The following is a 24426-nucleotide window of genomic DNA, read 5'->3' as shown; positions in this document are numbered from 1 at the left end:
CTCTGCCTCACTCTCTCTACATCTCTATGAATAAATAAATAAAATCTAAAAAAAAAAAAAAACTGTTTATGGTATTATATCTCATATCTGTCTTGCCAATATTTTTTTCTTCATCTGTAATTTACCTGTTCTTTTTCCTAGATGATGAGAAATTAAAATTTTTTAGTTTTAAAATTAATTGTAATAATCCAATTAAAAAATTGATAAAGGAGGGGCACCAACCAACTGGGTGGTGCAGTTGGTTAAGCAACCAATTCTTAGTTTCAGCTCAAGTCATGATTTCAAAGCAGTGAGATTGAGCCCTGTCTTGTGCTCCCTGCTCAGTGCTGATTCTGCTTAGAATTCTTCCTCTCCCTAAGCCCCTCCTCACTACATGTTCTCTCTCTATCTCTCCACCCCCCCCAAAACAAAGTTGTTTTTTTTTTAAATGCATAAAACGGGGTGCCTGACTGGCTCAGTTAATTGTCTGACTCTTGATTTCAGCTCAGGTCATGATCTCAGGGTTGTAACGTGAGATCAAGCCCCAAGTCAGGCTCACACTGGGTGTGGAACCTGCTTAAGATTCTCTCCACACCTCCTCCCTTAAAAAAATGAATAAAGGTCTTGAAATAGACATTTCTCCAAAAAAGGTATACAAATGGCCAATTAGTTATTAGGGAAATGCAAATCAAAACCACAATGAGGGACTACCTCATACCCACTAGGATGCCTTTTTAAAAAAAGAAAAATAGGGACACCTGGGTGGCTCAGTGGTTGAGCATCTGCCTTTGGCTCAGGTTGTGATCCCAGGGTTCTGGGATCAAGTCCTGCATCGGGCTCCCTTCAGGGAGCCTGCTTCTCCCTCTGCCTTTGTCTCTGCCTCTGTCTCTGTGTCTCTCATGAATAATTAAATAAAATTTTTCAAAATAAACAAATAAAGATAAAAAGAAAGAAAGAAAAATAGTTATCAGAGAACATACAGAGAAAGTAGAACTCTTCTTGTATGTTTCTGGTAATATGTATGTAATAAGAGTGTAATTGTGTATATGTAATACAATCGTAATATGATTCAGTTTCTGTGGAAAATAGTTGACAGTTCCTCAGAAAATTAAACATAGAATTATCATATGACTCAGCAATTCTGTTCTTACATATATACCCAAAGAATCAAAAACTGGTATTCAAACAAGTACATGTACACACATACACATAATAGCACTATTCACAATAGCCATATCCATCAGCAGATGAATGATAAATTATGGTATATACATACAATAGAATATTATTCAGCTATAAAAAAGGAATGAAACACTGATACATGCTTACAACATGGATGAACCTTGAAAACATGCTAAATGAAGGAAGCCAGGCATAAAAGTTATATATTACATGACTATATGAAGTATCTAAAATAGATATGACTCCATAGAGATAGAAAATAAATTGGTCTCTTCCCAGGAGAGACTGGGGAACAAGATTTTCTTCTTAAATGATAAAAACGTTTTGTAACTAGATAAATATGGTACTTGTATACTATTGTGAATATACTAACTACTATTGAGTTATTCACTTTGAAATGATTAATTTGGGATTTCTGGGTGGCTCAGTCAGTTAAGAGTCGGACTCTTTCAGCTCAGGTCATGCTCCCAGAGTCCTGGGATCCCACCCCCACATTGGGCTCTGCACTCAGCAGTCTACTTGAGGATTCTCTTCCTCTCTCTTTGCCCTTCCCTACACTTGCTCACACACTTTTTTATGCTTTCTCTAAGGTAAATAAATAAATATTTTTTAAAAATGATTAATTTTTAGGGGCACCTGGCTGGCTCAGTTGGAAAAGCATGTGACTCATGATCTTGGGGTTGTAAGTTTATGCCTCACATTGGAGGTAGAGATTATTTAAATAAATAAAATTTCAAAAAATATCAAATGACTGAATTCATATATATATATATATATTTAAAGATTTTATTTATTCATGAGAGACACAGAGAGAGAGAGAGAGAGAGAGGCAGAGACAGAGGAAGAAGCAGGCTCCACGCAGGGAGCCCAATGCGGGACTTGATCCCGGGTCTCCAGGATCACGCCCTGGGCTGAAGGCAGATGCCCAACTGCTGAGCCACCCAGGCGTCCCATGACTGAATTCATATTATGTGAATTTTACCTCCTTTTAAGAATCTAGTTTATACATTTTTTCTTCCAAATTTTTATTTAAATTCTAGTTTGTTAACATATAGCATAATATTGATTTCAGGAATAGAATTTAGTGTAGTGCTTGGGTGGCTCAGTTGGTTGGACATCTGCCTTGGGCTTGGGTCGTGATTCTGGGATCCTGGGTTCGAGCCCCACGTCAGGCTTCCTGCTTGGTGGGAAGCCTGCTTCTCCCTTTCCTCTCTGCCCGTGCTTTCTCTTGCTACCTCTGTCTCTGTCTCTCTCAAATAAATAAATGGAATCTTTTTTTTTAAAAAAGTAGAATTTAGTGATTCATCACTTAAATATAACACCCAGTACTCATCATAACAAGTGCCCTCCTTAATCCTCATCACCCACTTAGCCTGTCCCCCAATCACATCTCTCCATCAACCCTTAGTTTGTTCTCTGTAAAGAGTCTCTTATGGTTTGCCTCCCCTTCTCTCTTATTTCCCTTCCCATATTTTCATCTGTTTTGTTTCGTAAATTGCACATAGGATTGAAACCATACAGTACTTGTCTTTTTGACTTATTTTGCTTAGCATAATACACTTTAGCTCGATCCACATTGTTGGGAATGGCAAGGCTTCATTATTTTTGATGGCTGAGTAGTATCCCTGTGTGTGTGTGTGTGTGTGTGTGTGTGTGTGTGTGTGTGTGTCTCTATGTGTCTGTGTGTGTATCATGTCGTCTTTAACTATTCATAAGTCGATGGACGTTTAGGCTCTTTCCATAGTTTGGCTTTTAAATTTTTTTCTTTATAGCCAGTGCCTTTTGTGTCCACCAGGAATTTTGATGGTAGTCCATGTCTTCTTTTGCTTTATGATTCTGAGTTTTATGTTTCGGTCAGATGATTCTTTTCAAATTAATTTTTGAATAGAGTGATACTGGAGTTAAGGTTTATTTTTTATACAGGGAACCAGTTGTTTCAGCAGAATTTGGTAAAAAATACTTTCCTTTTTTAAATTTTTAAATTTTTTTGCTTTTTTTAATTAACCTGAATTTTTGGTAGAAAATCCAGTTGACTGAGTATATGTGGGTCTGTTTCTCAATTTTATTCAATTCCTTTTATCTAGTCAATCTGTCCTTAACACCAATACTGTACTGTTTTGATTGCTAAAGTGTATGTCTTCCAACATTTTTTTCTCCTCAAGATTGTTTTGGACCTTCTTGGCCCTTTACATTCCCACATAAACTTTAGAATAAAGTTGTTTATTTCTTCAAAAGACCTGCTGGAAATTTAATTGAAAAATACTAACTGGAATCTCTTAAATTAATTGCTTGCTTTGTTAATAACAGAGTGGTCTAAAATGCTTTTGAAAGAAATCTTTTGCTTTATTTTGTTCTTTTCTGTCAATCGTTTGTATGTCTAGGTTACAAGGCAAATGCAAGAACATGAGCAGGACTCTGAGCTTAGAGAACAGATGTCTGGCTATAAGAGAATGAGGCGGCAACATCAAAAACAATTGATGACTCTGGAAAATAAGCTAAAGGCTGAGATGGATGAACATCGCCTCAGATTAGACAAAGATCTTGAAACTCAGCGTAACAATTTTGCTGCAGAAATGGAGAAACTTATCAAGAAACATCAGGCTGCTATGGAAAAAGAGGTAGCTGTTTCACTATTATTTGTTCTAGCTTGTGACCATCCCAGAATTAACCAAGATAACATATTGATGTTAGAGTATCTCTTTCCCAGAACCAAGCAAATCAATTGGAGAAACATTTGCTTAACCTGTATAATACCAAGTACTGGGTCTGGGAACCAATAGACATGGGATTATTTCTTCACACTTGGTAGATTTATAGTGTCACAGTGGGTAAGTTAATCATCTGTTCTGGCCTCAGGTACTCTGGTTATCTGAAGAGTTTGATAAATCACCCATTAGTAACTTGGTTCAGATCTCAAAATATCACTTGTGATTCCTTTCTCTGTATATTTTTTGGAAACTGTCCTTAAATTTATAGTGGCATTCTTATATCAGAGAATAATTGAAGATTATAGAGGGAATGTTAGAGATTACAAATTATTCATATTAAGGTTTAGCCCATTTGTTTATTTACAGATAAGAGTCATTCTACTAAATGATAAAAGCGAATTTTTTTAGTATTCTTATTATCTGAAACCTTTTCTTATTAAGGTTTTTGATGTCCCATCAGTTTCATTTTATTTTGATAATCATTTCTGTCAAGTAAAATGTAAACTTCTCAGTAAGTTTACAGGATATCTTCAAATATGCCTGGCTAGTTCCACATTGAGGCATTAATTCATAGCTATCCTGTTCACCCTCCCCCCCCCCCAAAAGAACCATTCTCTTATAATAGTAGAGAATTTAACAAAATAATTTATTGTATAAATAAACATTTGATTTTGAAATAATTTGGTGAAAGAATTATCCTGTTGGTCATTGGATAGTATTTTTTAATAACTTAGGAAGAGGTAGATGGTAGCATATTTAGGAAAGCAATTCATGAAATGAGATGTAGAATGTGGTTAGAATTCTGTTTAAAAAAATATATATGCAAAAAAATATATATATATAAAATAAAAAATATATATGCATGGAAAAAATTAGGAAGGGCATACACCAAAATGTTTATATTGGTTATCTCTGGGTGCTAAAATCGTGTAATATTTTCCTTCTTTGTGTTTTTCTATACTTCCTAAATGTTCTACAATGATACGTGTTGCATATATCATCAGAACTAAGGAGTGCCTGGCTTGGCAACCGTTGGAATTATGACTCATGATCTTGGGGTTGTAAGTTTAAGCCCCATGTTGGGTGTAGAAATTACTTAAAAATAAAATCTTAAAAAAGAAATTCAGTTTGATACGTATGTCTAACATTCAATATTTCCATATCAATATATAAATAAAAGGTCAAATTTTAATTTAAAGATGAATAAATTACATTATTTTGTATACAAATCAACAAAGATAAGTCATGTTCGAATTATATTTGTAGATAAATGTGTGTTTGGCTTTTTATTGGAGGGAGGACATACTCCTATTAGATGAAAAAGAAAAAAAAGGTGAAAGCATTCTGACCCTGTACAAGATCAACATTTTAAAGACAGGTGGCTCAGTGGTTTGGCACCACCTTTGGCCCAGGGCGTGATCCTGGAGACCCGGGATCGAGTCCTGCGTCGGGCTCCCTGCATGGGGCCTGCTTCTCCTCTTCCTGTGTCTCTGCCTCTCTCTCTCTCTCTCTTCTGTCTCTCATGAATAAGTGAATAAAATCTTGAAAAAAAAATTTTTTTTAAAGACAAGTTCCATTTTATTGGTTCTCTGAAATTCAAGTAAGGATGCTAAGTACTTCAGAAACGAGTATTGCACATGTTAACTGCCAAAAGTTTAAATAAAAATTAAAAATAAATAAAAATTTTAAAGGATGCTGAGTAACAAGTATAAATAATTTGTTGGATATTCTCTTTTTGGTAATACTTATATTCATTTTCTGTTCATGGGGAAAAATAGTATCCTTGGTAATGTGTATTAAACTGCTGCTTTAAATCTATCAACCTAACTAATTTGGTCCTTTTTTAACTTTTTCTATAGGCTAAAGTGATGGCCAATGAGGAGAAAAAATTTCAGCAACATATTCAGGCGCAACAGAAGAAAGAACTAAACAGTTTTTTGGAGTCCCAGAAAAGAGAATATAAACTTCGAAAAGAACAGCTTAAGGAGGTATTTATTTTATAAACTTTTTTTTTTTAAATTTAATTTAATTTATTTATTCATAAGAGACACAGAGAGAGAGAGAGAGAGATTGAGAGAGAGTCAGAGACATAGGCAGAGGGAGAAGCAGGCTCCATGCAGGGAGCCCATGTGGGACTTGATCCTGGGACTCCAGGATCATGCCCTGGGCCGAAGGCAGGTGCTAAACCACTGAGCCACCCAGGGATCCCCAAGATAAATTTGTCTTACGTTGTTTGTCACCATGAAATGTGTATCAGTTTGAATGAAGACATTATTATAATCAATAACTCTTCAATGGACTGAGATCCTCAATTGAGGAGCCCTGAAAAGAATCCTTTGAAAAGATAAGTTATTTTATTTAAGGTAGCTTTCTTAAGCACCTATTTAGTAACTGACTGATTCGAAATAAAAATATGTGAGCTGTGAAAAAAAAGCCACACATTTCTTTCTTTAAAAATAAACCATTCTGGGAACCCTGGGTGGCGCAGCGGTTTGGCGCCTGCCTTTGGCCCAGGGCGCGATCCTAGAGACCTGGGATCGAATCCCACGTCAGGCTCCTGGTGCATGGAGCCTGCTTCTCCCTCTGCCTATGTCTCTGCCTCTCTCTCTCTGTGCGTGACTATCATAAAAAAAAATAATAATAATAAAATAAAATAAAATAAACCATTCCTTCCTGCATGGAGCCTGCTTCTCCCTCTGCCCGTGTCTCTGCCTCTCTGTGTGTGTGTGTCTCTCATGAATAAGTAAATAAAAAGTCTTTAAAAATTTAAAAAATAAAGAATAAAAAATAAACCATTCCTAAAAAAATAAAAAATAAAAAAAATAAAAAACCATTCTTGGGCGGCCCCAGTGGCTCAGTGGTTTAGTGCCACCTTTGGCCCAGGGTGTGATCCTGGGCACCTGGGATCGAGTCCCAATTTGGGCTCCCTGCGTTGGGCCTGCTTCTCCCTCTGCCTGTGTCTTTGCCTCTCTCTCTCTCTCTCTCTCTCTCTCTTTCTGTGTCTCTCATGAATAAATGAATAATATCTTAAAAAAATAAAAACAAATCATTCCTGGGGTGCCTGGGTGGCTCAGTTGGTTGGTGTCTGACTCTTGCTTTCAGCTAGGATTGTGGTCTCAAGCTCCATGCTCAGCAGAGTCTGCATGAGATTCTGACCCTCTACCCCTTCCCCATTCACTGCACATTCTCTAAGTGATAATCTTAAATAATTCTTTAGCCGTGTGTCTCTAGAAAGTGCACTTTCGTGTCCTCAATAAATGGGGTGTGTGTTTTTCTAGAATTTAGTGATCTCACTATGTCTCTCTCTGTCTCATAAGTGCCAGTAAATCAACTAGCCTGTCCCCAATCAATCCACATCAAGTCCCCTTATTCTGTGTCTGTAAAGAGTCTCTTATGGTTTGCCTCCCCTTCTCTCTTATTTCCCTTCCCATATTTTCATCTGTTTTGTTTCGTAAATTGCACATAGGATTGAAACCATACAGTACTTGTCTTTTTGACTTATTTTGCTTAGCATAATACACTTTAGCTCGATCCACATTGTTGGGAATGGCAAGGCTTCATTATTTTTGATGGCTGAGTAGTATCCCTGTGTGTGTGTGTGTGTGTGTGTGTGTGTGTGTGTGTGTGTGTCTCTATGTGTCTGTGTGTGTATCATGTCGTCTTTAACTATTCATAAGTCGATGGACGTTTAGGCTCTTTCCATAGTTTGGCTTTTAAATTTTTTTCTTTATAGCCAGTGCCTTTTGTGTCCACCAGGAATTTTGATGGTAGTCCATGTCTTCTTTTGCTTTATGATTCTGAGTTTTATGTTTCGGTCAGATGATTCTTTTCAAATTAATTTTTGAATAGAGTGATACTGGAGTTAAGGTTTATTTTTTATACAGGGAACCAGTTGTTTCAGCAGAATTTGGTAAAAAATACTTTCCTTTTTTAAATTTTTAAATTTTTTTGCTTTTTTTAATTAACCTGAATTTTTGGTAGAAAATCCAGTTGACTGAGTATATGTGGGTCTGTTTCTCAATTTTATTCAATTCCTTTTATCTAGTCAATCTGTCCTTAACACCAATACTGTACTGTTTTGATTGCTAAAGTGTATGTCTTCCAACATTTTTTTCTCCTCAAGATTGTTTTGGACCTTCTTGGCCCTTTACATTCCCACATAAACTTTAGAATAAAGTTGTTTATTTCTTCAAAAGACCTGCTGGAAATTTAATTGAAAAATACTAACTGGAATCTCTTAAATTAATTGCTTGCTTTGTTAATAACAGAGTGGTCTAAAATGCTTTTGAAAGAAATCTTTTGCTTTATTTTGTTCTTTTCTGTCAATCGTTTGTATGTCTAGGTTACAAGGCAAATGCAAGAACATGAGCAGGACTCTGAGCTTAGAGAACAGATGTCTGGCTATAAGAGAATGAGGCGGCAACATCAAAAACAATTGATGACTCTGGAAAATAAGCTAAAGGCTGAGATGGATGAACATCGCCTCAGATTAGACAAAGATCTTGAAACTCAGCGTAACAATTTTGCTGCAGAAATGGAGAAACTTATCAAGAAACATCAGGCTGCTATGGAAAAAGAGGTAGCTGTTTCACTATTATTTGTTCTAGCTTGTGACCATCCCAGAATTAACCAAGATAACATATTGATGTTAGAGTATCTCTTTCCCAGAACCAAGCAAATCAATTGGAGAAACATTTGCTTAACCTGTATAATACCAAGTACTGGGTCTGGGAACCAATAGACATGGGATTATTTCTTCACACTTGGTAGATTTATAGTGTCACAGTGGGTAAGTTAATCATCTGTTCTGGCCTCAGGTACTCTGGTTATCTGAAGAGTTTGATAAATCACCCATTAGTAACTTGGTTCAGATCTCAAAATATCACTTGTGATTCCTTTCTCTGTATATTTTTTGGAAACTGTCCTTAAATTTATAGTGGCATTCTTATATCAGAGAATAATTGAAGATTATAGAGGGAATGTTAGAGATTACAAATTATTCATATTAAGGTTTAGCCCATTTGTTTATTTACAGATAAGAGTCATTCTACTAAATGATAAAAGCGAATTTTTTTAGTATTCTTATTATCTGAAACCTTTTCTTATTAAGGTTTTTGATGTCCCATCAGTTTCATTTTATTTTGATAATCATTTCTGTCAAGTAAAATGTAAACTTCTCAGTAAGTTTACAGGATATCTTCAAATATGCCTGGCTAGTTCCACATTGAGGCATTAATTCATAGCTATCCTGTTCACCCTCCCCCCCCCCCAAAAGAACCATTCTCTTATAATAGTAGAGAATTTAACAAAATAATTTATTGTATAAATAAACATTTGATTTTGAAATAATTTGGTGAAAGAATTATCCTGTTGGTCATTGGATAGTATTTTTTAATAACTTAGGAAGAGGTAGATGGTAGCATATTTAGGAAAGCAATTCATGAAATGAGATGTAGAATGTGGTTAGAATTCTGTTTAAAAAAATATATATGCAAAAAAAATATATATATATAAAATAAAAAATATATATGCATGGAAAAAATTAGGAAGGGCATACACCAAAATGTTTATATTGGTTATCTCTGGGTGCTAAAATCGTGTAATATTTTCCTTCTTTGTGTTTTTCTATACTTCCTAAATGTTCTACAATGATACGTGTTGCATATATCATCAGAACTAAGGAGTGCCTGGCTTGGCAACAGTTGGAATTATGACTCATGATCTTGGGGTTGTAAGTTTAAGCCCCATGTTGGGTGTAGAAATTACTTAAAAATAAAATCTTAAAAAAGAAATTCAGTTTGATACGTATGTCTAACATTCAATATTTCCATATCAATATATAAATAAAAGGTCAAATTTTAATTTAAAGATGAATAAATTACATTATTTTGTATACAAATCAACAAAGATAAGTCATGTTCGAATTATATTTGTAGATAAATGTGTGTTTGGCTTTTTATTGGAGGGAGGACATACTCCTATTAGATGAAAAAGAAAAAAAAGGTGAAAGCATTCTGACCCTGTACAAGATCAACATTTTAAAGACAGGTGGCTCAGTGGTTTGGCACCACCTTTGGCCCAGGGCGTGATCCTGGAGACCCGGGATCGAGTCCTGCGTCGGGCTCCCTGCATGGGGCCTGCTTCTCCTCTTCCTGTGTCTCTGCCTCTCTCTCTCTCTCTCTTCTGTCTCTCATGAATAAGTGAATAAAATCTTGAAAAAAAAATTTTTTTTAAAGACAAGTTCCATTTTATTGGTTCTCTGAAATTCAAGTAAGGATGCTAAGTACTTCAGAAACGAGTATTGCACATGTTAACTGCCAAAAGTTTAAATAAAAATTAAAAATAAATAAAAATTTTAAAGGATGCTGAGTAACAAGTATAAATAATTTGTTGGATATTCTCTTTTTGGTAATACTTATATTCATTTTCTGTTCATGGGGAAAAATAGTATCCTTGGTAATGTGTATTAAACTGCTGCTTTAAATCTATCAACCTAACTAATTTGGTCCTTTTTTAACTTTTTCTATAGGCTAAAGTGATGGCCAATGAGGAGAAAAAATTTCAGCAACATATTCAGGCGCAACAGAAGAAAGAACTAAACAGTTTTTTGGAGTCCCAGAAAAGAGAATATAAACTTCGAAAAGAACAGCTTAAGGAGGTATTTATTTTATAAACTTTTTTTTTTTAAATTTAATTTAATTTATTTATTCATAAGAGACACAGAGAGAGAGAGAGAGAGATTGAGAGAGAGTCAGAGACATAGGCAGAGGGAGAAGCAGGCTCCATGCAGGGAGCCCATGTGGGACTTGATCCTGGGACTCCAGGATCATGCCCTGGGCCGAAGGCAGGTGCTAAACCACTGAGCCACCCAGGGATCCCCAAGATAAATTTGTCTTACGTTGTTTGTCACCATGAAATGTGTATCAGTTTGAATGAAGACATTATTATAATCAATAACTCTTCAATGGACTGAGATCCTCAATTGAGGAGCCCTGAAAAGAATCCTTTGAAAAGATAAGTTATTTTATTTAAGGTAGCTTTCTTAAGCACCTATTTAGTAACTGACTGATTCGAAATAAAAATATGTGAGCTGTGAAAAAAAAGCCACACATTTCTTTCTTTAAAAATAAACCATTCTGGGAACCCTGGGTGGCGCAGCGGTTTGGCGCCTGCCTTTGGCCCAGGGCGCGATCCTAGAGACCTGGGATCGAATCCCACGTCAGGCTCCTGGTGCATGGAGCCTGCTTCTCCCTCTGCCTATGTCTCTGCCTCTCTCTCTCTGTGCGTGACTATCATAAAAAAAAAATAATAATAATAAAATAAAATAAAATAAACCATTCCTTCCTGCATGGAGCCTGCTTCTCCCTCTGCCCGTGTCTCTGCCTCTCTGTGTGTGTGTGTCTCTCATGAATAAGTAAATAAAAAGTCTTTAAAAATTTAAAAAATAAAGAATAAAAAATAAACCATTCCTAAAAAAATAAAAAATAAAAAAAATAAAAAACCATTCTTGGGCGGCCCCAGTGGCTCAGTGGTTTAGTGCCACCTTTGGCCCAGGGTGTGATCCTGGGCACCTGGGATCGAGTCCCAATTTGGGCTCCCTGCGTTGGGCCTGCTTCTCCCTCTGCCTGTGTCTTTGCCTCTCTCTCTCTCTCTCTCTCTCTCTCTTTCTGTGTCTCTCATGAATAAATGAATAATATCTTAAAAAAATAAAAACAAATCATTCCTGGGGTGCCTGGGTGGCTCAGTTGGTTGGTGTCTGACTCTTGCTTTCAGCTAGGATTGTGGTCTCAAGCTCCATGCTCAGCAGAGTCTGCATGAGATTCTCTCCCTCTGCCCCTTCCCCATTCACATGCACATTCTCTAAGATGAATAAATCCTTAAATAATTCTTTAGGTGTATAGTGCATGCGTGTGTGTGTGTGTGTGTGTTCATTCAAAATAATGATTCTCAGTATAGAGGAAAGGACATAGTAGACTTTTGGTGGGGAAATTTCCTGGCAGAAGATTTTGAGAAAGGGGCACCTGGGTGGCTCAGTGGTTGAGTATCTGCTTTTGTCTCAGGTTGTGATCTGGGGTCCTGAGATTGAGTCCTGCATCAGGCTCCCTGCAGGGAGCCTGCTTCTCTTTCTGCCTATGTCTTTGCCTCTCTCTCTGTGTGTCTCTCATGAATAAATAAATAAAATCTTTAAAAAAAAAAAAAAAAAGATTTTGGGGCAGCCCGGGTGGCTCAGCGGTTTAGCACCGCCTTCAGCCTAGGGCCTGATCCTGGAGACCCAGGATCGAGTCCCACGTCAGGCTCCCTGCGGGGAGCCTACTTCTCCCTCTGCCTGTATCTCTGCCTCTCTCTCTCTCCCTGTGTCTCTCATGAATAAATAAATAAAATATTTTAAAAAATAGATTTTGAGAAAGACACCAGGTGATTCTCAAGAAACAAAACAGAGGATAACAGGGGAAGGGAAGGAAAAATAAAAGAAAATGAAATCAGAGGGAGATAAACCATGAGAGACACTTAAATACAGGAAACAATTGCTGGAGGGGAAGGGAGGAGATTGGGGTAACTGGGTGATGGGCATTAAGGAGGGAACATGATATAATGAGCGCAGGATGTTATTTGCAACTGATGAATTACTGAACTCCACATCGGAAATTAATGATGCCACGATTTGTTAACTGAATTTATAAGTAAAAAAAAAAAAAAAAAAAAAAAAATACCAGGTGGTTCTCTGTGTGCCTGTATTACTCATGTCTCTTCCTGTAGTGTGTGTACATATACACCCTTATTTGAGAACTACTAATTTATCTGCTTTTTATTTTTATGTGTTTGAATATCTTATGAATTTAAGTTATAAAGAATTGGTCTCTTTCTTGAATAACAGGAAGGACCATAAGGTTAGTATCTCTGAAAAATCTATTTAGACTTAGGAAAGATGACTGATTTGTATTCTCTGCAATATTGATCGCTTTTTATGGGTTGAAAATATACTAGTGGGATCTCTGGGTGGCTCCGCAGTTTAGTTCCTGCTTTCAGCCCAGGGCATGATCCTGGAGTCCCGGGATTGAGTCCCACATCGGGCTCCCTGCATGGAACCTGCTTCTCCCTCTGCCTGTGACTCTGCCTCTCTCTCTCTCCCTCTCTCTCTCTCTCTCTCTTTCTATATATATATATATCTAATGAATAAATAAAGTCTTTAAAAAAAAAAAGAAAATATACTAGTATTAATTTAACATCCTAAAAAAAAAAAAAAAAAAAATTTAACATCCTAGAGTTTGCCTGGGTATATGATGAATGTTTTCATCTTGCCCAATACAAACATGTTTTCATGTAGATAGTTATTGAGATGATACTTAAAATGCTATAGAAAAGCATTGTTTTTTATTTGTTCATGGTTATTAATGCTTAGTATTAAATACCACTTCTAAAAAAGGTCTCTATTCTCCCATGGTTTTGTCGATTTTCCATTTAATTTCCAAGTCTTTTGGGACGCCTGGGTGGCTCAGTGTTTGTCTGCCTTCGGCTCAGGTTGTGATCCTATGGTCCTGGGATCAAGTCCTGCATCAGACTTTCCCTAGGGAGTCTGCTTTTCCCTCTGCCTGTTTCTGCCTCTCTCTGTCTATGAATAAATAAATAAAATATTTTTAAAATAATAATTTCCAAGACTTTTATATTGAGTACATCCATAATCTTGCCAAAAGCTTGATTTTTAGAATGCTAAAAACCAAGTGAGACATAAATGTATTTTATTTTTATTTTTTAAGATTTATTTATTTATTAATGATAGACAGAGAGAGAGAGGCAGAGACACAGACAGAGGGAGAAGCAGGCTCCATTGCCGGGAGCCCGACACAGGACTCGATCCCGGGACCCCAGGATTGTGCCCTGGGCCAAAGGCAGACGCTAAACTGCTGAGCCACCCAGGGATCCCCTCATAACTGTATTTTAGCCTTAATTTTAATTTATATATGATTTCTACCTGAAAACACTACCTTCTATCTCTTCTTGGGAATGATTTAAAGAAAGATGTTTTACTTCATTTACTTCATTATGTATTTTTGAATCATCATAAGTGTAACTGTGCAAAGCCAAAAGGTATGCATATTTTCTAATGTACTTTTATCTTTCCCTGTCCTAATTCACTGGTAACTCAAGAAGAAGGAAACTATTACCTGCCTCCTGAAGGTCAGTGCCCTGCCTGAGCACTAGAGAGGACACAAGTTAAATACCGTGTTTTAAATTTGCCAGCTACCGGGCAGACCCGGTGGCGCAGCGGTTTAGCGCCGCCTGCAGCCCAGGGCGTGATCCTGGAGACCTTGGATCAAGTCCCATGTCAGGCTCTCTGTATGATGCCTGCTTCTCTCTCTGCCTGTGTCTCTGCCTCTCTCTCTCTCTGTCTCTATGAATAAATAAATAAAATCTTTAAAAAAAAAAAACCTTCTTTAAAATAAATATATAAATAAATAAATAAATTTACCAGCTACGAGATTTTACAGTAACTGTATTCATGTAGTCAATTTTTATGTATTTTAAACTGAGTTTTTATTTTGCTAGGAACTGAATGAAAACCAGAGCACCCCAAAAAAAGAAAAACAAGAGTGGCTTTCAAAGCAGAAGGAGAATATACAGCATTTCCAAGCAGAGGAAGAGGCTAATCTTCTTCGACGACAAAGGCAATACCTAGAGCTGGAATGCCGTCGCTTCAAGAGAAGAATGTTACTTGGACGCCATAACTTGGAGCAAGACCTTGTCAGGGAGGTATGTTTGAATGGTGTGATATCAGAAGTAGGTCTGCCACATCCCAGTTGCAAGTCCTTTGCACTCATAATTCCCTTGGCCTAACTCTTTCTTCCCCAGATATTCATCTACATGGCTTGCTTTCTCATTTTATTCTTCTTTCTACTCTTTCTTTTACACATACACACTTTCTGGGGGAAGTCTCTCTCCCCAGCTAGAATGGAAATTATATGAAGCCACAGGTTTTATTCAGGTGTTTATATCCCTAGTATATGGCCCATAGTTGGATATAATATTAATGTTTATTTAATAAATATTAAATCATGAATAATGAAGGAAGTATTAATTTTTAAATATGAGAAAATTAATTGGATAATTTATGCCTTCTGATCTGAAGTGAGTGCCATGAATTGTGTGTTACCATTTAACATTGTTATAATCATGTAATTATTAACTAGGCAAATGTGGAAACTCTCATCACAATGAAAATGATTATTTTTATTATTATCAGGGACACCTATGAACATAGATAAATTTATTTCCAAGGTGGCATAAAATAATCTTCAAGTATAGCACAACTGTTCAAATTCAGTAATAATTATTAGAATTTCGAGTTAAAACAGTTGTATCAATTAGATAAGAATAATGTAAAAGGCTGGTAACATGGAGAGTTGGGCAGTGTTGATAAGTATAAACTAATACTGCCTCTTTGGAGCATAATTCAGCAATAGCTTTTTTATTTATTTATTTTTAGAGAGAGCATGAGGAGGGTAGGAGCAGAGGGAGAGATAGTAAGACAATCTCAAGGGATACCTGGGTGGCGCAGCGGTTTAGCGCCTGCCTTTGGCCCAGGGCGCGATCCTGGAGACCCAGGATTGAATCCCACGTTGGGCTCCCGGTGCATGGAGCCTGCTTCTCCCTCTGCCTGTGTCTCTGCCTCTCTCTCTCTCTGTGTGACTATCATAAATAAATAAAATTAAAAAAAAAAAAAAAGTAAGACAATCTCAAGCAGGCTTCACACCCAGTGCAGAGCCCAACCCAGACTTGATCTCACGACCCCGATCAGGATCATAACCTGAGCTGAAATCAAAAGTCCGAGGCTTAACTGAGCCACCCAGGTGCCCCCAGTGGTAGCTTGTAAGATTTAATATACACCTATATTTTTACCCACCAAATCCACTTCTGGAACTGTATCTTAAAGAAATAATATGATTATCTGATGCATCATGCATGAGTATTGCCTGAAAATTTACTTAAAGCAAAAGAATGGAAAAATTATAGAATTGTAAAGCAGAAGCTTACTATTGAAACTTAAAAAGTCCTTTATGGGAATCCCTGGGTGGCGCAGCGGTTTAGTGCCTGCCTTTGGCCCAGGGCGCGATCCTGGTGACCCGGGATCAAATCCCACGTCGGGCTCCCAGTGCATGGAGCCTGCTTCTCTCTCTGCCTATGTCTCTGCCTCTCTCTCTCTCACTGCGTGCCTATCATAATAAAATAAAATAAAATAAAATAAAAAAATAAAATAAAATAAAATAAAATAAAATAAAATAAAATAAAATAAAATAAAATAAAATAAAAAAATAAAATAAAATAAAATAAAAAAATAAAATAAATAAAATAAAATAAAAGTCCTTTATGTACTGATCTGGTTGGGATATATGTCCACTATATTTTTAGTTGAAGAAACCATATTACATGCCTATAACATATATTGGTATTCAGTATTAAAACTGTATGTTTTGTATAATAGACGTGTCACGATAAGCATGGGGGTAATTTTAGGAAGCTTTTGCACCAGACTGTTGGCCTCTGGAGAAATAGTTTGCAGAGGCAAAGGAGGCAACTTTGATTTTGACTGCGGGGGGTGGGAGGTGTACACTTGTTTGTTTGGGGTTTTTTTCACTTGTTCTTTTTAATCTGAAAAAATGTATCAAGCATGATGTGCTCAGTATTATTCTGAGTGAGGCCTATTTATGAACTTATTTCATCCTCACATTAAATCTATGAAATAACTATATTATCTCCATTTGAAAAGTGATAAAGCTGAAGCAGAGAGTTTAGTTTTTAATTTAATATGATCTTTTTTTTTAAAGATATATTCATTTATTCATGAGAGACAGAGAGAGAGAGAGAGGCAGGCAGAGACAGAAGCAGTCTCCCCACAGGGAGCCCAATGAGGAACTCTATCTCGGATCCCAAGATCATGACCTGAGCTGAGGGCAGGCACCCAACCGCTGAGCCCACCCAGGCATCCCTAATTTAATCTTTTTAAAAGATTTTATTTATTTATTTGTCTGTTTGTTTATATTTATGAGAGACACAGGCAGAGAAATAGGCAGAGGGAGAAGGAGGCTCCCAATGGGGAGCCTGATGCAAGACTCGATCTCAGGACCCCACAATCACGACCTGAGGCAAAGGCAGATGCTCACCCACTGAGCCACTAGATGCCCCTGAAGCAGAGAGTTTATTTTATTTTATTTTTTTTTATTTTTTTTTTAAATTATTTATTTATTTATGATAGTCACAGAGAGAGAGAGAGAGAGGCAGAGACACAGGCGGAGGGAGAAGCAGGCTCCATGCACCGGGAGCCTGATGTGGGATTTGATCCCGGGTCTCCAGGATCGCGCCCTGGGCCAAAGGCAGGCGCCAAACCGCTGCGCCACCCAGGGATCCCCAAGCAGAGAGTTTAAATGACTCACCCAAGGATTTGCTGCTCATAAACAGCAGAGCTAGGATTTAGAATACAGACAGCCTCGGGCCACTTGGGTGGCACAGTCAGTTAAGCATCTGACTCTTGATTTCAGCTCAGGTTGTGATCTCAGGGTTATGAGATCAAGCCCGGAGAAGGCTTCATGCTTATCTCGGAGTCTACTTGGGACACTCTCTCCTCCCTCTCCCCCTCCTCACTGCACGGATGTGCTCTCCCCCCCCCCCCCCCCACCGTCTCTTTCACAAATAAATAAGTCTTTAAAAAAAATAGAATATAGGCAGCCTAGCTCTACAGTCTATGTTCTTAACCACTACACTATATTGGGTATGCTCCTCGTAATATACTCTTAAAAAATTCAAAGGATGACTTCGAACCCTCTTCAAATATAAAAGTAGGAAACAAGAAAGAAAGGAAAGAGGGAAGGACAGTAACCTCTGATAGCTTTTAAGCTTTTTGCATAAAGCAGTGTTAGTGAGTAGTAAATGAACAGCATTTGTGCTAATTGTTGATTTACTACAATAAATATTATGAAACTCTCATACTTACTATGTAGCCATTATTGAATCAGAGAATTACATCTATTTCCTGGTTATTCTGTTTCTTAGGATTTTTTTTCCTGGCATCATACAACAGTATTATTCCTTTGTCTTTTGTGTTATGGATTAGGAGTTAAATAAAAGGCAGACTCAAAAGGACTTAGAACATGCCATGCTACTGCGACAGCATGAATCCATGCAAGAACTGGAGTTCCGTCACCTCAATACAATACAGAAGATGCGCTGTGAGTTGATCAGATTACAGCATCAAACTGAGCTGACAAACCAGCTGGAATATAACAAGCGAAGAGAACGAGAACTAAGGCGAAAGCATGTCATGGAGGTTCGACAACAGCCTAAGAGTCTGAAGGTACCTTTAACCTAAAGTTCTTGATAAAAAGGAAGAGATAAAAGGCATTCATATAAACAGTAAAGGTCTAAGACAGAGGTCTGACATAAAATGAATAGACTTTTTTCTTTTCATTTTAAGAATATTTGGTTAGTTTCAATGTGGAGTGCCCATAGCTGTAGACTTTTTGCTTTTGTATTTCTCAGCAGGAAAACCTTTAACTGTGGGATGTGCCATAAATAAGAATCAGAATTCTTATTTTAAATGTACTCAAATGTCCAATGCTGATATTACAGTTAACATGTCAACATGCTAACCTGTAGTCTTCTCTCTGCTGTTCCAAGTAATATGATTTCAGAATCTTATTTACTCTAAATATGATTTGTTTCCAGAAAAGATACTGCATTTTTAATCAGCACAGAAGCCAGTGAATAAAAAATGCCTCTTTATTCCCTCTCCCTTCATTGTCTATACTTACATATTAAAAGAAATGAAGGAATTATCACAGTGTTATCCCAGTCCGCTTGCTTGCTTTCTTTGCTTGGTAGTGTAGGTACTGTAGCATAGGTAGTTGGGAGATATATATACATTTTTTTTTCATTAGCACATCAGAGTAGAGCAAGCTGTTATATAGCCTTCCCTCACAAAAAGAAGTAAAGATAAGTATTGGTGATATATAATACCAAAGGACTTTATATTTTATACTTACTTTGAATACAGGAATTCATCTATATAGTATGAAATTTGAAAGATACCAAAGTGTATTCTGAAGATTTCCCTCTTCCCTTGTCTCTCTAGCCAGTTGGTCTAGCCCAGAGTCAACCAGAGCAATTCCAGGAGGTTTTCAAATATTATAACTTGTAATAAATATTTGAAGGAATACAATCACATTAATCTTAGTGAATAAAAGCAAAACCATCCACTGCATAGGCTATATAGTGTGGTACCTCAATTAATTTGTTTATGTCTGCAAACTTTAAACATTTATTTACATCCAGTAAGGCCCATATCCCACAGTATTTCCTTTTTAAACTTTACGGCTTTTGGGCAGCCCTGGTAGCGCAGCGGTTTAGCGCCGCCTTCAGCCCAGGGTGTGATCCTGGAGACCCGGGATCGAGTCCCACATCAGGCTCCCTGTGTGGAGCCTGCTTCTCCCTCGGCCTGTATCTCTCCCTCTCTCTCTCATGAATCAATAAATAAAATATTTAAAAAAAAAAAAACCTAAATGTTAAATAAATAAATAAATAAACAAACAAACTTTACGGCTTTTATTTGATAATTTAACCATAAAACTGTTCTTTGGGCAGCCCAGCGGTTTAGCGCTGCCTTCGGCCCAGGGTGTGATCCTGGACACCCAGGATCGAGTCCCACGTCAGGCTCCCTGCATGGAGCCTGCTTCTCCCTCTGCCTGTGTCTCTGCCTCTCTCTCTCTCTCTCTCTCTCTCTCTCTCTCTCTCTCTCTCTTTCTGTGTCTCTCATGAATAAATAAACAAAATCTTAAAAAAAAAAAAAAAAAAGTAGGGCAGTCCCAGTGGCCCAGCGGTTTAGCGCCGCCTTCAGCCCAGGGCATGATCATAGAGACTCGGGACTGAGTCCCACATCAGGCTCCCTCCATGGAGCTTGCTTCTCACTCTGCCTATGTCTCTGCCTCTGTGTGTGTGTGTGTGTGTGTGTGTGTGTGTCTCGTGAGTAAATAAATAAAATCTTTAAAAAATAAAAATAAAATAAATAAAATAAAATAAAATAAAATAAAATAAAATAAAATAAATAATAAAATTGTTCTTTGTCTTTAACTGTCCTGAACTGAAGTGAAATTCATTAACAGGGGTAATCTGTGTTAAAATCTAGAATCTATACTGTATCCAATTGTAACTCTGATTCCCATGCAACTCCATTCTAATAGACTATCTTGAATGAAATATAGAAGCAAAATTAAGATGGTTTACCCTTTACTTGTGAACTGGGGTAAAATTTTACTTTGTTATGTCTTCAAAATAATTAGCATCATTTAGATTAGCTTATGTTGACTCCCCATGTAACTTTAATTAGTCATTGCTTAGAAAAATTGGAATTATAATGATTTTTCAGATTTATTTTGTCTTTGTAATGAAGAAAATATATACTCTTGTGGCTACAGAACAATTTCCCACCAAAAGATTTTTTAAACAACATGTCTGTAAGATTAATTATTGTTATAAAGTCAACAGTACCCAGAAGTAAACCAAACTGAAAGCTTGTTAGTTTTCTATAGTCATACCATAAATCTAGTATGATTGTATTTCTCTAAGACTTGAAATAGGTGGTTGTTTGATGTTTAAGCCTTCCTTTCTGTTTCCTCTTGTTGGAACCTTTTTGGTTTGAAAGCTTGTAAACACTGTATTTAATTTATGCAGATACTATACAAAAAGTGAGGAGAGCAATAATATTTCACAATCATACTCAGACTTTAAATGATTTAGAATGCCTCCTTTGATGACCAGTGATCTCAAGATTTTCCATAAAGGAAATTGTTCTGTTACTTTTGTAGGGAAGAAAATCATGATGTTCCTCTGAATTATGTATATCCGTCTCCTTGCTTAAAGAAAATAGTCTATATTTTAACTCCCAAGTCATTCCATTTTTATTTGCTTAAGTCTTAATAGTTGTGTCTTCCAACTTCCTTCAAGACTTTAATGGGGAGTAGGGGGACTTTAGTTTGAGCACTTATGTAAGTGTGTCATTTCTGTAGAATGAGTTGGGTAAATACGTATTGCCTAAATACATTTCTTCATCTGCTATCCAGATAATAGTGTTAAATGAGTATAAGTGAAGAGAAACGACTGTAACTTTGTTTTTGTTTTCACTTGGGTTAACTATTGAGGGATATAGTTTATTCTTAGGTATAAGTGTTAACTCTTGCTGAAAAAAATTTTTCAAGTTCTTTTTTCTCTTTAGGCTAATGATATGGAATGATTACAGTTTTCTTGGTAGCATATTTTAAAAATAAGAACTTTTTTTTTAAGATTTTATTTATTTATTCATGATAGAGAGAGAGAAGCAGAGACACAGGCAGAGGGAGAAGCAGGCTCCATGTCAGGAGCCTGACGCGGGACTCGATCCCGCGACTCCAGGATTGTGCCCCGGGCCCAAGGCAGGCGCCAATCCGCTGAACCACCCAGGGATACCCAAAATAAGAACTTTTAAAAGAGTGAATGTTATAGAGAGACAGGAGAGAATGTCTAAATTTCATTGTTTCATTCCTAGCTAACCTGGAAGAATTTTGTTAACCAAGGACAGTATTTAAGTGTAGTGCTACAAAGCATAATTAAACACAGAGTTTCTCTTTCTAGTTAGACAATTCTTGACCCTTCACAGAATAAAGTATTATGACTATGATCTAGTGCCTCAGTTGGTATGAAATATGGAAAAGTCTATTTGATGTTGTAGTATTACAAGAGGTGGTGAATAATAACTAGTTCCTTGACAAGTGTTTTACTTTGGTAATATGTACATATGTTGCATACTGAAGCAACTAATCAATATCTGGCAGTATTTACATTAAGGTAAAATAATTTCAAGTGTAGGTTCTGCCTTAGTGGAGTAAATAAATATATTCTCACTTACAGACTCAATATACTTTCTAGAATTATATCTCATCAAATTGTGCTAAAACCTGAGTTCATAGAATAACCTGTGATTAACAAAAATTAAAGCCAAAACTGTCTCTGGGCTCAATTATTTTATCTCAGAAATATTTATGTAGGGTAGCCCGGGTGGCTCAGTGGTTTAGCGCTGCCTTCGGCCCAGGGCGTGATCCTGGAGACCCGGGATCGAGTTCCACATCGGGCTCCCTGCATGGAGCCTGCTTCTCCCTCTGCCTGTGTCTCTGCCTCTGTGTATGTGTGTGTGTGTCTCATGAATAAATAAATAAAATCTTTAAAAAAATATATTTATGTAGCTTATGTAGCTTATCACTCCCAAGGAAGTTGTCCTCTCCCTTGCCCCATAACTTTTGTTTGACCTTTAAAAGATGAGTTAACCTGACTGACTTTCAGGTTTTTGCTTATGGTATTAAAGCATAAACCATTACTAAGTGTGTTTCTACCTAGTTTCAGGTGAAAAGGATAATTAACTATAAATAACAATATTAGTCTGTTACTAATGCCCGCTTTTGTGGGATCTGTTATACAGTATGTAGTTAGAGTTAAGATTATTATTAAAAGAAATTGAAGCAAAGTGTCTCAGATATTGTCTGGCTACTAAATGCATGAGAAGAAATTTAATTTTCTGTCATCAATATACATGGTAAAGCTAATTTTAATATTTACTTAGGGCACTAAATTTCTAACAAAATAATAACTATTGCTTTAAGTCCTGTGATGTGAGATTATTGATATTTTAATTTTTTAAATTAGAGCTTTTGTTTAAAAAATGCATGGAATCTAGTGGTGTGACCTAATAGCCAAGTGCAAAAGTAACTGCAACCTTATGATCTGACCTTTTTGTTTTTGTTCTCCTGTTTTCCTGGTAGCATTTGTTTTAATGTAAGCCTAAGGTATACCAAATGCCATATATTAAAAATTACATGCATCTATTTTTTTCTTCCTAGTCTAAAGAACTCCAAATAAAAAAGCAGTTTCAGGACACCTGCAAAATTCAAACCAGACAGTATAAAGCATTAAGAAATCACCTATTGGAGACGACACCAAAGAGTGAGCACAAGGCTGTTCTGAAACGACTCAAGGAGGAGCAGACCCGGAAGTTAGCCATCTTGGCTGAGCAGTATGACCACAGCATTAATGAAATGCTCTCCACACAAGCTGTGAGTTTGTTTTATTTAGGCAAAATAAATTTAGTTAGTGCTCCTTTCCCTTCTACAGCAATGAAATCCCAGCAATTAAAATGCTAATTAGAAATGATAGTTCTGGGCAGCCCGGGTGGCTCAGCGATTTAGCGCTGCCTTCAGCCCAGGGCCTGATCCTGGGGACCTGGGATTGAGTCCCACGTCAAGCTCCCTGCATGGGACCTGCTTCTCCCTCTGCCTGTGTCTCTGCCTCTCTCTCTCTCTCTATGTCTCTCATAAATAAATAAATAAAATCTTAAAAAAAAAAAGAAATGATAGTTCTCCTGCAGCTTGGGAAATAGTGGTGATGCTCCATAGTCTTCCTGTTCTGAGCATTGCTTGGAAGCATGCATGTGGATATAGAATTCTCATTGATACATTTAGACCTGAAGTTTTTTTTTTTTATTTTTTTTTTTATTTATTTATTTATGATAGGCACACAGTGAGAGAGAGAGGCAGAGACACAGGCAGAGGGAGAAGCAGGCTCCATGCACCGGGAGCCCGACGTGGGATTCGATCCCGGGTCTCCAGGATCGCGCCCTGGGCCAAAGGCAGGCGCCAAACCGCTGCGCCACCCAGGGATCCCTAGACCTGAAGTTTTAAGCAGGCTCTCTGCCAGTGCTCCTCAGGTGTTTAGCACTTACCCCAATAACATGTCAAGATTGGAGCAGCAGCCTTGTTAGGTAGTAGGCAAAAAGTAGTACTGTATTTGGAATTCAGATGGTCACATTTAAATACAAATATGAAATATTTTTAAAGGGATGCCTGAGTGGCTCAGTGGTTGAGCGTCTACCTTTGACTCAGGGCGTGATCCCAGATTCCTTGGATGAAGTCCCACATCGGGCTCCTTGCATGGAGCCTGCTTGCTTTTCCCTCTGCCAGAGGCTGTCTCTCTTTCTGTGTCTCTCATGAATGAATAAATAAAATCTTTAAATAAAAAACATGAAATACTTTTAAAGATTTATTTATTTATTTTAGGGAGAGAGTGCAGGTGGTAGGTGGGTGGAGAAAGGCAGAGAGAGGGAAAAAAGAAGACTCCCTACTGAGTGTGGAGTCACACTTATGCCTTGATCCCATGACCCTGATACCATGACCAGAGCCAAAACCAGGAGTTGAGCATTTAATCAACTGAGCCACCCAAGGACCCCAAAATATTTTCTATATAAGTTTTGTAAACATTTTCTTAAAGGCCAGATAGTAAATATTTTAGAGTTTGTAGGGCAGGAGGCAAAATTGAAGATACCATGTGGGTACTTATATAGCCATTTAAAAGGTAACTATTTCAAATGTAAAAACCATTCTTGAGGTGCCTGGGTGGCACAGTTGTTTAAGCCTCCAACTCTTGATTTTGGCTCAGGTCGTGGTCTTCGGGTCATGAGATTGAGTCCCCTGTCTGGCTCTGAGCTCAATGA

General features: G+C 37.2%; 1 protein-coding gene across 2 annotated transcripts in view; it reads left to right on the top strand.

The window, feature by feature from the left end:
- Positions 1 to 24426, top strand: part of TAOK1 (TAO kinase 1) — a 164516-nt gene that overhangs the window by 118680 nt on the left and 21410 nt on the right. The window contains exons 14-18 of one of the 2 annotated variants that reach the window (XM_041724224.1): positions 3543 to 3779; positions 5729 to 5857; positions 14415 to 14618; positions 17974 to 18213; positions 22781 to 22993. In XM_041724224.1, coding sequence (XP_041580158.1) covers positions 3543 to 3779; positions 5729 to 5857; positions 14415 to 14618; positions 17974 to 18213; positions 22781 to 22993 — 1023 coding nt within the window. Of the gene's footprint in view, positions 1 to 3542; positions 3780 to 5728; positions 5858 to 8191; positions 8449 to 10398; positions 10528 to 14414; positions 14619 to 17973; positions 18214 to 22780; positions 22994 to 24426 lie in introns of those variants that run through there. The other variant, XM_041724223.1, reaches the window with a different exon arrangement.

The sequence above is a fragment of the Vulpes lagopus genome, chromosome 12 (genome assembly GCF_018345385.1).
Source record: "Vulpes lagopus strain Blue_001 chromosome 12, ASM1834538v1, whole genome shotgun sequence".
Taxonomy (NCBI): Eukaryota; Metazoa; Chordata; class Mammalia; order Carnivora; family Canidae; genus Vulpes; species Vulpes lagopus.
The sequence above is the reverse complement of the archived record's forward strand: the minus strand, read 5'-3'. Positions and strand labels throughout refer to the sequence as shown.